This window comes from Ursus maritimus, unplaced genomic scaffold (assembly GCF_017311325.1).
Source record: "Ursus maritimus isolate PB19 unplaced genomic scaffold, ASM1731132v1 scaffold_3, whole genome shotgun sequence".
Taxonomy (NCBI): domain Eukaryota; kingdom Metazoa; phylum Chordata; class Mammalia; order Carnivora; family Ursidae; genus Ursus; species Ursus maritimus.
Window position 1 is genome coordinate 21,693,199 of NW_024425563.1, and position 18,514 is coordinate 21,711,712.

Here is an 18,514-nt window from a genome sequence, read left to right on the forward strand (position 1 = left end):
CCTGGTGGGTATTTGCTCCTCATTCTTGGCACTTACTGCTCGAGTCGTGTCCTGGATTTCCTACACGCTGTGTACGGCTTCCATTCCTTCTCAGTTCAGTCCAGACCTTCACGGACTGCTACAGTTAGTCTGTTGTACATGTAGCCCTTCTACTTCTTTCTAATTTCGGCCCCATTGGCCAATGCCTTTAAATTATTTCAACAAAGCTTTCTGGAATGTCTTCATAGCCCCATGTCTTATTTAATCAGTCTCCCCTCCAGTGGTTGAGACCTGGCAGCTCCCTACCGAATTTTCCACTCTGCCATCTGCTACACTGCATGTCCTGCGCCCCAGCCTAACTCCCACATCTCTCTCCTGACTTCGTTTCCAGCATCTCTCTTTTCTCTAATTTTGTGTTCTTTCACACACGTCTCCTCAGTAGCTAGCTCTCATTTCAGGCAGTCCTCTTAAGACAAGCCTCATTCTAATGTAGGTCTCCAGGGCATTCTGCCTGTATTCCCTTTGGTTATTTGCCTGGCTTCACTCATGACGCTCTTATCTTTGTTACGGCAATGGATTCAATATTGTTCTTTTGCCATGAAAAGGCCCCCTCACTCCCTCTCCTCGTCATCCACTGTTAGCCATCCTTTCTAGCAACATCAATAGTTTGCTACCAGTGGTTTTACTGCAGTTCACCTTAGATGCCCTGTAACCTCTCCTTCTATCAGCCAAACCATTTAAAAATTTGTCACAAAGTTTCAGAAACATTTTAATACTATTCCTGTTTGCTTCCTTAATCTGTTTCTGTGTCATTTACTTATATATTAGGTGTCTTATGTCCTTACTTATACATAAAATTCAACCAGTTTGCCCCAGGCTTTGATCTACCCACGTTCCCAGTTGTCTCCTATCCCTCTTGCTCATTTGCCTGGAGCCTCCCTGCTTAATCAGAACCAAACTGGGATTCATAAAATACTGCATTACTCAGTATCTATCCTGCCTCTCATTCTTGCTTGATCATAACCCCTGTCCCTACTGTAATCCCGTATCTCTCCTCTTTCTCTAAATACTTCAACTAACCCATTCTAGGTCTGTGTTAACTTCCACTTCTTCCTTCTTCCTTTGCTCTCCTGCAGAAAACCCTACCCTAATTCAACCACAATCATTCTTCGACCAACTCCTATTGCACTGAAATAGATTCTGTAGTCTTAATAGGTACACTCTTTCCTATATGGGACAACCCACTACCATCATCTGTTTTCAAGGTATCCTATTAAATTCATTTGCTCTCTGAACTCAGACCTGTTCCTCATAGGATTCCCACCGGTGGCTTTAGTTATTTCTAATATTCCCATCTCTTGACTGCCTCAGCAAACCAGGGCCTGTTGGAAAATATCTGGTCTCCTTCATTTGAAATAGAAGGTATTTCAAATTTGTTCCTAAACAAATTCTCCTCAGCACCCATGCATTAGTGTATCTCTTATCATTTCCACTTAACCCCGTGGCCTTTCTGACTGCTTTCCTTTTATTTTTGTACCTTCCTCTGCTTGCAAATGTCTTTTGCATCCTTTGAGATCCTGTCAAACTGTTATATTCTTTCAAATTTTTTGATTTCCCCACGCTGTTAATCCTGCACTCCCACATGGCCCCCTATGAAAACTTAACCTATGGCATGGAGTCATAGTGTCACAGGTATACAGGCAGATCTCTCTCCTTCTCTTACACACGCACGCACACGCACACACACTCTTATTTAACTCCTAGACAGTCTGCTCTTGGGGACAGAAGTCATGTCTCAGTCATCTTTTCACCTAAGGATCTGACACGTTAGATCTAATGTCTACATGTCTAATGTCAAATGTCAACACATACTGACATTTACCACATACTTGGCTGGAAGGAGGGAGGGAGGGAGCTTAAAGTTGAGACGGAGCAGATGAAAGTCCCATTACCCAGCTTGTCATATACGGTCTTTACCTCGGAGCCTGTTCTTTCCTGTCCTTCCTATTGCCCAAATAACTCTCTTACTCCCCAATTTCTAGTATGTTTTGTACGTGACCCTAAATGCCTTTTCTTCATCCAGACTTAATCCCCTCCTTCCAACAGTTCAGAAGATCTCATCTTCATGAAGACTTCCCTTTCCAAAAATGTATCCCCAATCTCCATTTCTTTCTTATTCTACCAGTCATCCCCGAACAATAAGGCTCACTTGCTTTTCCATTTCAAGACACTGACTCTACCACTACCAGAACCTCGTTACTGACCTGCTTCCTGTAGGCTGCAAGTTGACATAAAGCATTCATTCTGGTGGCCTGTGGACCCACGGTCAGTCCACAATCTAAAGATATAATATTGATAGAGAGTCTTGATGGACGTGTTAATTTAATGACCTGTGTGCTTTTTGCCATCTATATACATACATACATATACACATATATATATCATTTTTTGTTTTTTTGGTTTTTTTTGCTTTGTCAGCTCCTGAAAGTAATGGTTCTTACATTTTTCAACATGTAGACTCTTTTGACAGGCAGGGCAAAAAGCCCTCAAAGTTCTCTCCCCTGCTGCTTTCTTTATACAAATACGAAAACAGTGTTGCCCACGTCTAACTCACGGTGGGGAGTGGTTTTTAAAGTCCTCTTGTGAGGCTGCCTTGCTGGCCAGCCTGCGGGCTGCTCTGGGAGCTACTACGAGGGAAGCAGAGCCCGCACGTGTTCTGCTTGGTGATACAGAACCCAGCGCCGCGAGCCGACGGTGCTTTCCGCCCCTCACGGAGGCGCTGTGCCCGCCCCAGCCCTGACTCAGGCCCGCCTGCTCTTTCTCCCTCAGTTGCAGGCACCTTTAGCTGCACCATGAAGTTTACTGTCCGGGACTGCGACCCTGACACCGGGGTTCCAGCTGAGGAGGGGTATGATGATGAGTACGTGGTGAGTCTCCCCCGCACACTCACTCCAACACCCCTGCACCACCGGGTGACTTCTGCCTGCACAGAACATGTTGCTAGCGCCATCTGACAGGAACTGAGGGGCTTCTACTCTTCTCGAAAGATCACAACTGAGGACCACCTGGACTGATGCTCCTCTCTAAGAGGAGTGTGTCATGCCCAAGAGAATTGGGATTTACCACTTAATGACGGATTAAAACAAAACTCACTTTTTGATGTCTTTATAATAGGGATAATTAAGAGATGAAACAATTACATGATTTTCATGGAGATCAATGAGTTTTATTTGAAGTATTGGGTTTTTTCTGTTATTGTTTAGTACGTTTAGTTTGCTTCTAATGTAGCCACATCATGGACTGAAAAGCCTTACAGAATGGAGGGCCAAGTAAGCGTACCAGGCATCAGGCTGTTAGTGCATGTGAAGTTCGGAAGGCCCTGTCTGGCCGGATCTCGAAGGGTAGGGACGGCAGCGTGACTGCTTTATACCCCAGGGTTAGAGGTGTTGACCCGAATACAGCTCCTGCCAGATGTCCTGTTTCCTTTCTTTCCTTCGCTAAGGCCTACATCGTTAGGTTTATGTAGACCACAGAACTTAAACTATTTTGGTGGTAAAGTTTTTCCTAGGCTCCTGCAGAGGATAGAACACCGAATGATAAAACCATTCTAACGGGTCCCTTCTGTCCTTGTGGTGTACTGAAGGACTTTCCTTTACTGACTCCTGCTTGTTACCTGCTAGCTGGAAGATCTTGAGGTGACTGTGTCAGACCACATTCAGAAAGTACTGAAGCCTAATTTTGCTGCTGCCTGGGAAGAGGTGGGAGACACCTTTGAGAAAGAGGAGACCTTTGCCCTCAGTTCTACCAAAACTCTCGAAGGTGAGAACGATTTTGCTATCGGTGTATTGCAGGATAAAACCTAACGGGCATATTTATTATTTCAGAGTCTCTCCTTTCTCTAAATATTTCATAAACCATTTTGCTGAAAAGGCCAGGATCCTGTCTTCATCATCTAATTGAGTCAACCAGGTTCTAGGCTGGTGGCTGCCCTCCTCAGCACCTGCTGGGACAGAGGCAGGCCCCTAGGCTGAGCTTTCCTGATACTACTGCACGTGTCTTCAAACACAGAAGCTGTCAACAACATCATCACATTTCTGGGCATGCAGCCATGTGAGAGGTCGGACAAAGTACCCGAGAACAAGAATTCCCATTCCCTCTATCTGGCCGGTAAGAAACTTCCCTTAGATTCCCCCCTTTGGTTGCAAAATAGGAAGGGATGTGCACCTGCCGTCCCGTTACCCCATCATAGGGGTTACAGTTTGCAGCCCTGTCAATGTGAATAATTTGTCTTAGCTGTTTAATTATTTGCAGGCTGTTCTTTGAAGAGGTAAATTTGGCCTAAAACCCTTCAGTCTCTCCCACAGATACAATGCCACCAATTCCCCGCCTCTGAGTACTCCAGATCAGTACTACTGGATACCTTCTATGTGCCTGGTATCATGGGAATATAAAAGATTACTTAAAATTTGTACACAGGATTCAATTCTCACCATAAACACAGATCTCTAGAAAAGCTAAACTAAAATAATAGAAAGGAAATGCAGGCAGAGCATGATATATTTCATTATTCAGAGCTTGTTTTTAAGTTCTTAATCTAGTTTTCCTTGCTTTTTTCTCTCAGGTGTGTACAGAGGTGGCTATGACTTATTGGTGAGGTCCAGGCTGGCCTTAGCAGATGGAGTGACCATGCAGGTGACTGTCAGAAGCAAAGAGGGAACACCTGTAGATGTTATCTTAGCTTCTGTTGGATAAATTTTTACTGGGCGAGATGAAGTCAATGCACACTTCACTGTCAGTGGGCTTTTAGGCTAGTGGCATGAATTTCCCAGAATCATACTTTTAAAGATTAATGTCTTTGGAGAAGCAAATTAAATATTTGGCCCTGAGCCAGCAGATCAAGCAAATATCTGTCCTTGTGCATGTAAATTTTTTTTCTTTTTTTTTAATTACACTTGGTCAACTTTGGTATGATAGTACAGCTTTGGGTGATCTTGCAAATCAAATACTATCCTATACCCCAGCTGCTTAACCTCATTATATTCTTTAATTTAATGTGTGTCTGAAAGCTCCTGACAATGTTGGAAAGCTTTTATCCCAGAGGGGTGGTGGGGGAGGGGAAGCCAGAGTCCACTTTTGTCAAAATTCATTTTTATTAATAGAAAATAAACATTCCAGTTTCAGTTGTTATACTTGAAGTTGCTAATAAAAAAAAATTTAAAATAATCACTTAATCCTCCTGTTTCGACTAAGACAGTGAAGCTGTGGCTTAGAAAAAAATTTCAGCACCATTTGCTCATAGGTCTTTCAGAATTTGTTCTTAAAGTTTCTGGAACTTTCCTGTCTCTAAAGTACAGGAATGACTGAGCTCCAAGAGGAAGTCTCTCTGAGACAACCAGTGAGAAGTTAAGCAGTTGTCAGAAAAGGAATCTCTGTACATTCGGTACGGTGACCGGGACTATACAACGATCCCCTCCCCTCCAGCTCGGGAGGGACATGCCTCGAAGCACTGAGGTATGAAGAGTCAGACTGTTACTCGCTGTTAGAATTAGCTGATAACAGTAAATCTCTGGCACGGATGCTACTGGTCCTTAGCATCCTGTAATTGTAGGAACTTCTGTAAATAGTTTGGATTTAATTCAGTGTAATCAGAAATTAAACCTGTTTAATAAGGTTCACTACTCTGCCAGAGTATCTGCTGGTTTAGTATCCTTATAAAATACATATAACACGTGTAGGTAAATCATAGTCTTAAAGTATACTTAGAATACTGCATTATTCAAACCAAAACCTATTTTAACAAAATGTTTATAATTAAAAGCAGCCGATGAAACGAAATCCCAAGTCATGACAAGGGGGACTCACTCTCACTTGAAGCTGTGTTGCTTAGAGAACTTAAAAACGCATGTGCCCTTAAAGCCATTCAAGCACAGGTAAGGAGACACCCTCTCCTCATTCTTTACTATAGGACTCCAGTCAAGGATGGGCCAGAAATGAGCATTTCTAGATATTTCAGAAAAGTCCATAGAAGTGTTAAGACTTTTAAGAAGCTCCTAATAGCGCAAAGGCAAGTCCGTACAATCAGATGTGAGAAGAATGGAAGGTGGACTGTTAGGGCCATCCTTAGCCGGAGCGTCTGCGGGCTTTTTACTATATGCTGATCACCAGTGTGAGTCAGGTGGACTTTTGTGAGAGAATAGTGTTTGTTTGGTGGCCAGGACCTCTTTTGGGCATTTCTTCCTAAGTGGAATACACAACAGATAAGGGAATAGGGGAGGTAATACAGGGAAGCTACTCTTTCCAGCTCAGAAGGAGTTGATGAAGCCCATATACGCATTCAAGAAGCCCATGGGGTCCTCTAGCTGTGGGTAGTGGCTAATGTGGTCATCCAGAATCGACACTGTGGACCGCGGCAGCGTTTTCCTAGTGGAAGAGAACAGCATGTAGGTGAACTTGAGGCTGGAGGGAGGGGACGGATGCAAGCCAGTGGGCAGCCCCGGTAAAGGCCCTTGCGGACATACCACACTGGAAGGAACCAACAACGAGCTTATTCACCTTCTACTTCGGAATTGTGTCTTAGGCAGATAAACTTGCCAATTCCATTTATGACATCAACAGGCTAGTTCTTAAATGTTCATAATCCAACAGACAACAACTTGAACATATAACAACACTTTGTAACACCTGCCCAAGCAGGATGACTTCCGGCTCCGTAGAGAAGCATGAGGCATCAAACAAGTGGGCCACTCAGCAACTCGCTATCCAAGTAAAGATAACAGAAGACCTTCCTTAATCCTGGGAGATGGGGGGAGGGCGTTTTGTTCAAAATTAAATGCACACTATGTACTACGGGTTGTTTCTGCTAGGCCACGTGAAGGTATGGGACAGTCTTATGCGACCTAGTCAAGATTTCATATTCCAACCCCTTCGAAGAACCTAGAGAAAACAACAACTGACGAGAAGGCACTTCTCCACAGTGCGCTCTCCTCCGTCTCCTTGTGGTCTGCTCACAGCTGAGGTGGAGTCAGCTCTACGATCAGACTAAAGCAAACATTTCTTAAGATCTATTTCCACTCCTTAGTTCATAGGATAGCTTTTTCTTACCTATTACACCTGGGAACAGGTAGTGACCATGACAGTGAAAACAGGCTGCATAAATCAAGACAACAATTTTTCATCTTTACAGTTCTGAAAATAAATAAGATTCCCCAGTTCATCCTTTTCTAATGTTTCCTGGATGAACAGCCAGTGAGGGCAGACAGTGGCTATCCTGTTCACCACTGTCACCATGAGGAACAAAACAAAGACCCCTGAGGGAGACTCACCTGTACAGCTCCAAAAACTCTGGATAGGGATTGACAGGATCCAGTGGCCCATAGATAAAATGAACTAGGAAAGAGGAAAGGAATGAATTACTAAAGCTCTCACATCTATTCTCCTTCCCTCAAAAAAAAAAAAAAAAAAAGGTTTTTTCCCAGTCTTACTGAGAAATAATTGCCCTATAGTCACTCTGTGTAAGTTTAAAGCACACAGCATGACGATTTGGTGTATGTATATTGTGAAATGATTAGCAAACCCTTCCCGTGATGCGAACTCAGGATCCGCTGTCCCCGCTCTCCTGCTGGCCGCGGTGGTCATGCTGTGCCTCACACCCTCGGAGCTTCAGGAACAGGCTTGTGTATTTTCACTGCCTTCCTCCAGTTTCCACCTCCCCCCACCTCTGATAACCACAAACCTAGTCTCTTTTCCTCTGAGTTTAGTGGGGGTTTTTTTAGATCCCACAAAGAAGTGAGATCATACAGTATTTGTCTTCCTCTCTGACTTATCTCACTGAGCATAATGCCTAGTGGGTCCGTCCATATTGTCACAAATGGTAAGACTGCCTTTTTATAGCTGAATAATATTCCACTGCAGAGAGAGAGAGTGTGTGTGTGTGGTATGTGTATCTCACAGCTGCTTTGTCCATTCATTGACTGATGGACATGTAGGCTGTTTCCATGTCTGGGCTATCATAAACAATGCTGCTATGAACAAGGGGGTGCAGACATCTTTTCAAGTTAGTGTTTTCATTTCCTTTGGATATATTCCCAGAAGTGGAGTCACTGGATCGTATGGTGGTTCTATTTTTAATTTTTTGAGAATCCTCCATACTATTTTCCACTGTAGCCATACCCATTTACAGTCCCACCACCAGTGCACAAGGGTTCCCTTTCCTCCATATCCACACCAACACTTATCTCTTGTCTTTTTGATGATGGCCTTTCTAACAGGGGTGAGGTGATATCTCATTGTGGTTCTAATTTGCAAGGGCCAGTGATGTTGAACTTTTCATATACCTGGTTGGCCTTTCCTATATCTTCTTTGCAGAAACATCTATTCATGTTCTTTGCCCAGTTTTTAATTGGGTTTTTTTTTGCTATTGAGTGTATAAATTTATATAGTTTGCCTATTAACTCCTCATCAGAAATATGGTTTGCAAATATTTTTCCCATTTGTTGGTTTCTTTTGCTGTACAGAGCTTTTTGGTTTGATGTAGTCCCACTGATTTATGCTAGAAAACCTAGCTGCTTTCAAGAAGTAGGTCAAAAGGAACTTCTGGGAATCAGCCAACAGTCCATTTGGGACAGTTCTGCTGTATACAGACACTCAGTCCCTCCTCCAGCTCCTCTGTCCCTGAACCAAAAGGACTAAACCTCACTCTCCACGTTCTCTTCCTGTAAATCCAGGATACCGTCATTATTTAGGTCTCTCTCCAGTTACAAGTGACTGCTGACATTTTAAATCAACCACTAATTTCTGGAGCACTACTATGTATGAGACACTGCACTGATTTTTTTTCTTTTTAAATCTGTAAGATTGAAGAGACAAATGAGCAGAAACCACCTACAGCCTCTTGATCTAAACCGCCTTCTGTCCCAGCCACTCAGCATGTAACGTGGCAGCCACGGACGCTGCGCGGCGCAAACGCCAGCCACGCCCCCACTCCTGACAGTGACACCAGCGCCCCTGCAGCAGCGTCTCACTGTTTCAGACACTTCACCCTACAACGCGTGTCACTGCTGTTCCAGATTTGCGGAGCAGGGCTGCCAGATTAAATAAAAGATGCCCAGTTAAATTTGAATTTCATTCATTTATGATTTTTTTAAGTATAAATATATCAAAATAGTGCAAAGCACATTCTTATTCTAAAAAAGTATTTGTTGTTTATCTGAAATTCAAACTTAGGTGGGTGTCTTGTATTTTTATTTGCTGAATCTGGCCATTATTTTAGCCCCATAATCCCTCAGTCCTATCAAGATGTAAGGCCGAAATACTTACTGGGAATAGTTACAGAAGCAAGAGCTCCCACCCAGCGTCTTCTAAACTTCTTCCTCTGGTTGATGTACTGTAAGAGACTACAGGACAGAGAAGTCAGCAAGAGTAGAACCAGAAATCGTTATTGGTAGCGGAATACAAAGGCCTCCTAAAAGGAAAGCTGCCGCAGTCTCATTCATGAGCACTGTTTGTATAAGGCGGAGAGCACTCCTTCTCAGTCCCTGTTGCTACAGAAAAGACATGAAAAAGAAAGACGTATTTTTGAGAGGTACTAGGCTCCCTTCACAACCATGATTAGACAGTTTGACGCATTAATATTCACAAAAAGCCCAGAGTAGGATGTGCCAAAGTCAATCAGCCAGTTAGAAACGGAATTAGCATTAGGACTGGCAGCTGGTTATCTAACCTTTGTGTGCCACGGGGCTTACACTGATGGCTCACTATTCTCAACTTCTTTCTTCTTAAAAGAACAGCGCGTGACTTCTTGGTTGCCTCACAGGTCAGAGAGGGAGGGAACAAGCCAGCAAGGAACAAAACAAGCAATCCTCTACCTTTCCCCACTTCCCCCCCACAAAAAAGAGCTTCTCTGGAAACCAAAGCAAAGTATTATTTCTTACCTGTCGATAACTAAGTTCCCATCGTTGTTGCGAATCCCTGCCCACATGTCCCACAGCTCACTCTCAGAGGGGCGGGTGTAGGGCCCAAAGACTGGGGTGAGACTGAAAGAGCCCGAGAGTGCAGAAGACATATGTGAGAAGAATCCAGAATGTCAAATATGACTGGAACCTCACACAGGTCACGCAGTCTGACCCTTAACTGATTTATGAATTCCTTCTACTACTTCCCTGGCAGGTGGCCATCATCTTTGTTTTAAAGTATCAAACCCTAGGATTTGGCCCTGAATTTCAATGGCAACTTTTCACTACATTGTTCCCAGGCTATAGTGCGTCAATCTTTGACAATGACTTACCCCCGGGAGAATACAAAAAAGTTCATCAATCGCGTGAGGATGGGTGACAACATGCCTCCATCTTTGAGAAGCTGTAGGTAAAGAAGTAAAGATTTTAGAGAAAGAAAACCACCAACCAGGACAAAAGTTTTACATTAGGACCTAAAAAAGGACTTCAGTCAAATGTCCTTCTACTGAAATGTTTATTAGCTTTCTGTTTTTTGTTTCGCCCACCCATTCTCTCACGGAAGACAAATCTATTTGTAATTCCCTTTAAGATTACATTTCTACACTTCACTAAATCCCTAAGCCTTCTAACTGATGTATTCAACTTTAGGGTCTGATCTGTTCAGACATCATGCATATGACACAAATCTCTAGATAGCTGTATTTCTCCAAACATTTGTTGATCTCTTACTCTCAGGAACGAGGCTTTACCTAGGGGCCGCTTCCACTGCTTTACCAGCATAAGAAGGAAAAAACTAACTTTATTAATGTACATTCCTGAAGAGAGGATTTTAACTCTGGCCCATTACAGCAGGTGTGGCCGTTATACAGGTCCCAGCATTATTTATGTTGGTATAAATCTTAAAAACTAAAGATTTTGTGACTGGAGTAGCAAACCTTTTGGAGAAGGAGAGGACGGTGAGTCTCAGGAAATATACCTACAGGAGAAAGAGAGACTTATGTTAGTCATTTACTCATAACTTTAGGCCAAATATAAGTCCATTATTAGAGACTGTCCTATTTACTGTCACCTTTGGGGCCATCACTGCCAGAAACAGGATTACAGATACAACTCAGTTCTGTCATCTAATTACTTCTCCAAGGAATTCTGTGTTTAACAGGTCGAATTCTGTCCCACTGGGATTCCTTTCCCCACCGTAAGAGTAGAGAAATGGGAAAGATAAGGTACATGACCATCCGTAATGCTGATGACGACGCCCCGACTCCCCTGGCCTTTCCAACCATCTCTCAGAGCACCTAGTATTGTTAATGGTTTGGGCTACAAAAGAAACCACCGATTTTTCAGGGACTGTAGGTCCCTGGGCAGGGTGGGAGGAATGAGAGTTTTTCCTTTTCCATTTTTCTCCAGAGTCAATGGGAGAAAGCCCTGAGCATTGCTGATAAAGGGACAGATTCCTGTCCCAGTCTGCCCTTATGGTATTCAGGGGATATGTGGATTATGCAAAGATTTACAAGCTACGCTTCATGGCACACAAAGAAAAAGAAACCCCTCCAAAAGGTCTAATCAGACGTTCACTAATTTCTACCCGAAAACTGGCACTGCCAGCAGTTCAGTTTCTGCAACAAACCACAGGAGCATCAGAAGCACCTGTGGCTTCAGCACCATTGTTCGTACAACCCAGTGCGGTCGCTGCAGACAGTGCAAGATGTCACCTGCGCGCCTCCCTCCCGAGCACGGTGCTCACCAGACCTACCCAGAGACCTCGCTACGTGATGCTTTTACAAAGAAGCACTTAGTACTATAACACAGCTCTTTATGAACTGTATGTTGATATCATCCGTTTCTTTTATAATCCTATTCATTTTATTCTGTATTTAAAAACATTCTGAGAAAGGGTCAATAAATCTCGTCACACCACCAAAGTAGTTCATGGCACAAAAAGGTCAAGGGCCTCTGGTTTCATCGTGTCTGCCTGCAGTCTCAGCAGATTACCATTCAGATGTCGAGGTGATATCTACCTGTGGCCCTTCGAGGCTACACCTCACCTTCCACCCACCACCACGGCAATTACCTCCATTTGACAGACAGAGACTCTTTATGGTAAGCCGACCAGATCGATTCTGCTTGAACCTAGAACAGGTGAGGGAAACACATCTGAGTGCACATACACCGATCCAGCAGCTGAAGACAAACTCCCAAGAGGGAAAAGGGCTAGAAAGAACCCAGGAACAATTTACTTTTCCCAGCATCTTAAACCAGTGAGACCTGTGCATAGTACAGAACTCTATGACCTCGCTGACCTATAGAGCAGCTCCTGAGCAACGATATCTCCGTAATCGTGAGACAAAAGGTTGATCCGGCGGTTCTGGAGCCCCAGGTGCCGCAAAAGTGCCTCCACAATGCTGGCCTGCTCGAAGATGGAGTAGTGGTGTGGCCTCTGAGGAGAAGACAGCCCAGATATACAGGGAAGTCGTGAGTGCAGATCTGTCCGCCAGCCTGACCCTCTGTCCTCGTCCACCCCTACCCCACCGAACACTGGTCCCCTCTAGATGCTGCTTACTGGTTTGTCACTGAAGCCAAAGCCCAAGAAATCAAGGGCGATCACTCGATGAAACCTCAGGGTCAGACCTTCCCAAATCTAGAAGAAAGAAAGAGATGATCTGGCTTTTGTGATCCTGCGCCCTACGGCACAGGAATTTCATTCCTATCTTGGCTTAACAGACAGACTTCGATAAAGGGAAAATCTCATGCAACTACCACAGGCCACAGACGATCCTCTTGGTTGACTCCTATCTCCACGGAGGGAAACTCCAGCAGTTTTTAACTTGGCAATGATCCTTCCCAGATCACCAGAGTTTTAACTCTTCTTACAGTAAATGAGAAACAGGTCTACACTTAATCCTATTTTATTAGGCAATTCAAATACGTAAGAACTTTCCAGTGCTGACAACAAAATCCTTGATTCTGGATTTTTAAAGACACAGTAAGATCTAGAAATCTGATTTCATACCTTGTACCAATCATAGCTGGATGTCGGAAAGCCATGCAGAAGCACCACGATCTCGGGACTTCCAACCACACCCACAGAGTCTGGGAGGAAGGGCAGAGTCAGTTAGGCCAATGGCCTAGGAAAGTAACCTTGAATATTCACATCTAAGTAACCTGGTATAAAGGACGAGAAACCCTGCCTAAATTAATGAAATAAAAATAACAAATTCCTTTTTAAACAGGAAGCTTACTGCTTTATATAAAAACAGGCATCTGACTCTTTTCTTTTGTATATTAAAAACTTGTAAGTAGCACACTCTATATGAAAATACTGGAAGGCAGTTTGCTTCATTTCACCTAGATTTTTTTAAAGTATTTCTCCATTTCTTCATTCTGTATTATCAATATGTAAATTGTTTTTCACAGTCAAAAGTACACTTGAACAGAAGTATACAGTCACAAGCTAAACACTGCAGATTCTTTGTACCTTATCATTAAGGGCCTCACAAAAATTTTCTAAAATATAGCAACTCTTCCTCAACCTGGAGGACACCATAGTTTATCCTGTTTGTCCAGCACTTTTTATTTCCCCTGGGGAAGAGCCAATCAAATATCGAAAACATAATGCTCAAACTATTAACAATTCTAACAAGTATAAAAAAGGATTAATCAATATGGCCACGAACATTTTTTTAATGCAGATACATCTTTTAAATTAGCCAAATTTTAAACAGTAAAATGCCTTGCTCAAAGTGTTAGATTAAAAGTAACACATTTATACATCCTGCCAGTGGCATGAGATCTGATAAGGTTTGCAAAAATAATTTCATTAGAAGCAATCTGAAAATACACTTACTCTTGAGAATCCATGCAAATAAAATCGTTCCATTTACAAGTAGTATAATTTGAAAATATATAGAAAAAAATAAACATATACATGAAGATCTCCCTTCAACATTAACTATTTAAAACACTGAAAAACTAGAAACTAAATGACCAGTATCAAGAAAAGTATATACTTACTTAGTTGAATAGCAAATGAGAGGAGGTCAGGAGCAATAATGAAAAACGGTTTATGACAAACATTTTTCGTTATTGCTCTTGACCCCCGCCCAAAAGGTATCTTTTCCAATCTCGTTTCAGTTTCTTTACCTATTAAACGGGGTTAATGGCACCCATCTCCAAGTACTGTTGTAAAGATATTTAATCTTAAGGATAATAACAAAGGTTGAAAACATAATTCAGTGACTAGCATATGATAATTGCTTGATAAGCAGCAGTCATAATAATTATCACTACCACATTAATCTGTACAGAGGTATAAGGCTTGAATCACATTTAGTTACACATATAACAAATAATCTTTATAGAAAACAATAAAATGAAATTAGGGATGGAGGGGAAACAGAACCAGTGGTAGGGCTATCTTCTGAACACTAGGGGCGCTCAAAAGAGGAAATTGGTATCTATCAATACAAATGAGGCAATGAAGAAAAATGATACTGAGAAGTCAGTTCTACAGAAATCGGAATCTCAATTCCATAGCCCCCACCCATCCTCCCCCAACAGTTTTCTTTGAGTTTCCCTGCTATGGAGTTATTGAGGGGAATTAACCCATTCCTTCAAGCACACTACACAGAAAAAGGGATTTTTCCCCCTCCCTCCCTAAGGGGAAACAGAGACCAATAGACACAAAATGAGGACCTCAGTGGGACCCATGGAACCTATTACACAGGCAGGGTCTCCAACAGTCCTTTCTTACCTTGGTAGAAGATGCGCAGTCCCTTGTAGGTGAAAAATTTGCCTGACGACTTCCACGAGTGAAGAGCAGGAGAAAGCTGGGGAGGGGGGATATGCAGATAGGCCGCCAGCAGGGGCACAGCCAATAGCCCCACCTGAACCCACCACTCCCTCATCCTGTAAGAGAATCAGAGACCTGGGGTAAGCAGTCCGATGATGCTGTATGTGCTTTGACAAGCCCCAAATTGGTAAGATGGGGTGGGAAATTTCTGTATCATGCAGTGACTACCTTGCCCTCCGTATGAACCATGGCAGAAAGTTTACCAAGAAGAATGTAAGCACACCTCTCCCTGCTATGCAATCGCCATATCTGTTCACCATTCTAATTTTAAGGAAAAAAAAATATTATTTTAATATGTAATCTTCCCCCCCTTCCCACTTTAATCCCTCGGCTCCCTCCCCCCCCACTATGCTTTTCCTAAAACCTGAAGAGGTTTTTATGTAAAGTAAAAGGAAGGTAAGTATTGTGCACCTTTTCATTAGCTTTTATCAAAGCTTCCCTAGAAAAAGATGATTTCCTTCATATTTATTCTAAAAGCTCTACCACCCACCCACCAGCCCCCACCAGTAAAATGTTAAATAGATAGAGACATATATGTGTGTCATTTTTTACTAATGTTTAAAAAAGCATCACATGTCCTTAAGCAGAGAGCTGTTCTTGATTTTTTAATATTTATCAACTCTCAGACCCCAGTGAAGCCCCACTGGGTACTACCCCCTGGATCTGTGCTGAGAAACTGCTCCAGGTAAACAGTCTGTGAAAGTAAGAAGCGAGGTACACTGTGTATTTCACCATAAGCAGCTTTGTCGTGACCCACAATATCTAATCTCTTGAGAGCTCAGGGCAGCAGATTATATTCCTGCTTTTCTTAGACTCTTGAGGTAGCTCCCACGCATTTAATTTCTTAGGATTGCTACCCCCACCCTGCACACCCCTCAAAAAAAATGGGGCATACCCAACATCTGAAAATTGCTTTTGTCTTTGGAAGGAAAGCACTGGTTTGCATACCCAACATTCTCATGCCCAGGACTTCAAAGGTCCAAGTCAGTCTATTCACAATGAGGAGTGCTAATAAACAGGAATTAGAGACCATTCCCTCCGTTTCTAGTTTACGACTGCTAATAGTCACCAGGAAAAGAATTATCAGTAGAATGTAAGTTCTCTAAAATAACCAGAATGGAAATACCTTCTAAAACGAAAATAAGAGTTGTCAAGAAAATAGAGCTATAAATTAGGGAAATGAATTGTTAAAGCCCTGCTAGAGATGGCTGTGTGTATACACACCCTTCCACCATCTTGCCTGTAATCTGGCCACAATGCCCATCCATCACAAACTAATCCAGCTGACAAAATACTTTTTTTTTTTTTTAACTCTAAAACAAGTAAGGCTGTGGTCCCACAGTGCCCAAATAACCACATGCCTTAAAGACTCTGAGCAGCGCCTCTATTTTTTGGCATCACTAGGGCAGTCTTTTTTTTTCCCCCTTTCTCCAAAGTAGCTGTCCAGAAAACAGACCCAATGATTTGGCTGCATCTTTCAAGTTAATATTATAAATGATAACCCCAAAAATGCCCCCAAACATCATTATATCACCATTTTTACCCCGCAACAGTAGCAGGCTACATCCCAGTATCTATCTACTTGAAAAATGACAAAAAGTATCAGGCTTGGATATCATTAGCTATCATCTGTCGCGTACTTCAGCTCCTGCATTTGCACGTTCACATTTCATCACTCTGCCCCCCCCCACACACACACACCCCCGCCCCGCTTCTCATCTCATTCATTCAGGGGTTCCAGCGGACAAATACCTGCAATGACTCAGCAGAGAGCCAGGGAGGGGCTACTAGAGGAGCCAGCAGAAGGCTCCCTGCAAGGGAGGGGATGGGGGGGATGGGGGGGGCGGAGGAAGGTAGAGGGGGGTGGGGTGGAGGGGGGTGGAGGGGAGTTGAGGGAGGGAGACAGGGGGAGGAGCCACGGGGCCAACGACTGTGCATTTTCTACTCCTGGACACCCCCACCCTCTATACCTTCCTTCTCTTTCACTCCAAGAAAGAAAAGAGGCAACCTTTCAAGAAGCCGTTTTCTGGTTTAATTACTCGGTAAAAATGCCCCTAACGACATTTTAGGATTTTTAGTACGGAAGCAATCTGGCAGTCAGTAGCCAAAAGGAATTAATCATTTTTTGCCCAAAATCTCCATTACTTGATGAGCCACAAGTCAAGAGTATAAATTCAGCAAACCCAAGTAACAAACCTTCTGGAAATTAATCAACCCTTCCGAGCCTTGATTTCTTCATCTTGTAAAGAGGAAAAAATACATTTAATACCACCAAACCTGCCACCTTCCAGCATCGCGGCCAGGCTGGGAACTACTTTGTAAACCAGTGCAAACAATTCATGTGTAAGATTATGACGGTTTGATCACATCATCATTCTCACTTAGCTTCTCATTACAGAAATCTGAAAAATACTTACGCCTCGGTGATATGGAACTGCAAGTTCTAGTCACACCTATGCAGTAACTCACACGACAGCAATACCAGGGTCTTCAAATCCTAAACCGCACCACAGCGATACCGGGGTCTAGAAATCCTAAATTGCGCCACAGCAATACCAGGGTCTCGAAATTCTAAATCATGCCAAGATGATGCGGGGGTCTAGAAATTCAAAATCACGCCAGGGAAATGCCGGGGTCTAAAAATCCTAAATCACGCCAAGGCGTCACCGGGATCTAGAAATTCTAAATCATGCCTGAACGATGCCGGGTCTAAATATCCTAAATCGCACCTGAGCGATAACAAGGTCTAGAAATCCTAAATCGCGCCAGGGCAATGCCGAGGTCTAAAAATCCCAAATTGTGCCAGGGCGAAGACGGGGTCTAAAAATCCTTAATTGCACTAGGGCAACGCCGCGGTCTAGAAACCGTAAGTCGCTCCAGGGCGAAGCCGCGGTCTAGAAATCCTAAGTCGCGCCAGGGTGACGCCAGGGTCTAAAAATCCTAAATTGCGCCACGGCGACGTTGGGGTCTAAAAATCCTAAATCGCATCAGAGCGATACCACGGTACAGAATTACCAAATCTGGGAGATATCCAGCTCAATATTCTACTGCGTGCAGGAGTGACATCCCCTCCCAAGTAGGCAGATAGGGCTCAGAGAGCAGGCAGGTGTGTCACCACCCCCCACCCCGGGTGGGGGTTTTCCCTCCATTGCGGGAGTCCCGGTCCGGCAGCCCTGGCACGGACACGCAGAGTCCCCACCAGCTAACCTGCACCCTCTCCAGGACGGCGGCTTTGAGCCAGCCACACCCCCTCGCGCCTGCCGCGTGCACCCACCTGCGGAGGCGATCTCGGCGTACCATGGCCGCGTCTTATCCCATGCCGCCCGGCACACCGGTTTGGAGCACTGCGCACCGCAGCGCCCGCAGCAGGGCAGGCCGGCTGGCAGCCGGGCACAGCCTGAAGCCTGCGAGGGTGGCGCTGGCCGCGGCAAGCAGCGAACAGCCACCGGGGCGTGCGCTGCGGCAATGCGCGAGGTGCGGCTGCCGCAGAGGAAGCGCCGAGATGTCCTGGTTGCCGCGGCAGTGCCGAGCGAGTGGGCACCGACTTTTAGAGCCCACCCGTGCCCCGCCCCTGGCCCGCCCACCGGCACCGCAGTGCCCCTCCCGCCACAGCCACCGCCCCTCCCCGCGGCCCCTCCCCGCAGCCCTGCCGCCGCAGCAGGGATGGAGCATCCTTCTCACAGCAGCTCCTCTAGGGGGCACCTTTAGGGTTGTCGACCCCCGCCAGCACCCCGCT

The 18,514-nt window shown here is 44.2% G+C and overlaps 2 protein-coding genes across 8 annotated transcripts in view; one reads left to right on the top strand and one right to left on the bottom strand.

The window, feature by feature from the left end:
- Positions 1-5,202, top strand: part of COPG2 (COPI coat complex subunit gamma 2) — a 111,607-nt gene extending 106,405 nt beyond the window's left edge. For both annotated transcript variants that reach the window (XM_040643991.1, XM_040643992.1), the window contains exons 21-24: positions 2,809-2,906; positions 3,660-3,798; positions 4,048-4,146; positions 4,601-5,202. In XM_040643991.1, coding sequence (XP_040499925.1) covers positions 2,809-2,906; positions 3,660-3,798; positions 4,048-4,146; positions 4,601-4,731 — 467 coding nt within the window. In that variant the 3' untranslated portion in view covers positions 4,732-5,202. The remainder of the gene's footprint in view (positions 1-2,808; positions 2,907-3,659; positions 3,799-4,047; positions 4,147-4,600) is intronic.
- The window catches only part of MEST, a 62,898-nt gene that overhangs the window by 39,171 nt on the left and 5,213 nt on the right, over positions 1-18,514 (bottom strand). For 2 of the 6 annotated variants that reach the window (XM_040643996.1, XM_040643993.1), the window contains exons 1-13: positions 18,053-18,269; positions 14,947-15,039; positions 14,680-14,834; positions 12,940-13,019; positions 12,490-12,567; positions 12,230-12,366; positions 12,001-12,059; positions 10,865-10,905; positions 10,262-10,332; positions 9,909-10,010; positions 9,295-9,371; positions 7,302-7,365; positions 2,244-2,317 (exon numbers count right to left, since the gene is read on the bottom strand). In XM_040643996.1, coding sequence (XP_040499930.1) covers positions 2,244-2,317; positions 7,302-7,365; positions 9,295-9,371; positions 9,909-10,010; positions 10,262-10,332; positions 10,865-10,905; positions 12,001-12,059; positions 12,230-12,366; positions 12,490-12,567; positions 12,940-13,019; positions 14,680-14,834; positions 14,947-15,039; positions 18,053-18,078 — 1,057 coding nt within the window. In that variant the 5' untranslated portion in view covers positions 18,079-18,269. Of the gene's footprint in view, positions 1-2,243; positions 2,318-4,518; positions 6,400-7,301; positions 7,366-9,294; positions 9,372-9,908; positions 10,011-10,261; positions 10,333-10,864; positions 10,906-12,000; positions 12,060-12,229; positions 12,367-12,489; positions 12,568-12,939; positions 13,020-14,679; positions 14,835-14,946; positions 15,040-18,052; positions 18,270-18,514 lie in introns of those variants that run through there. The other 4 variants (XM_008705886.2, XM_040643994.1, XM_008705887.2 and 1 more) reach the window with 4 other exon arrangements.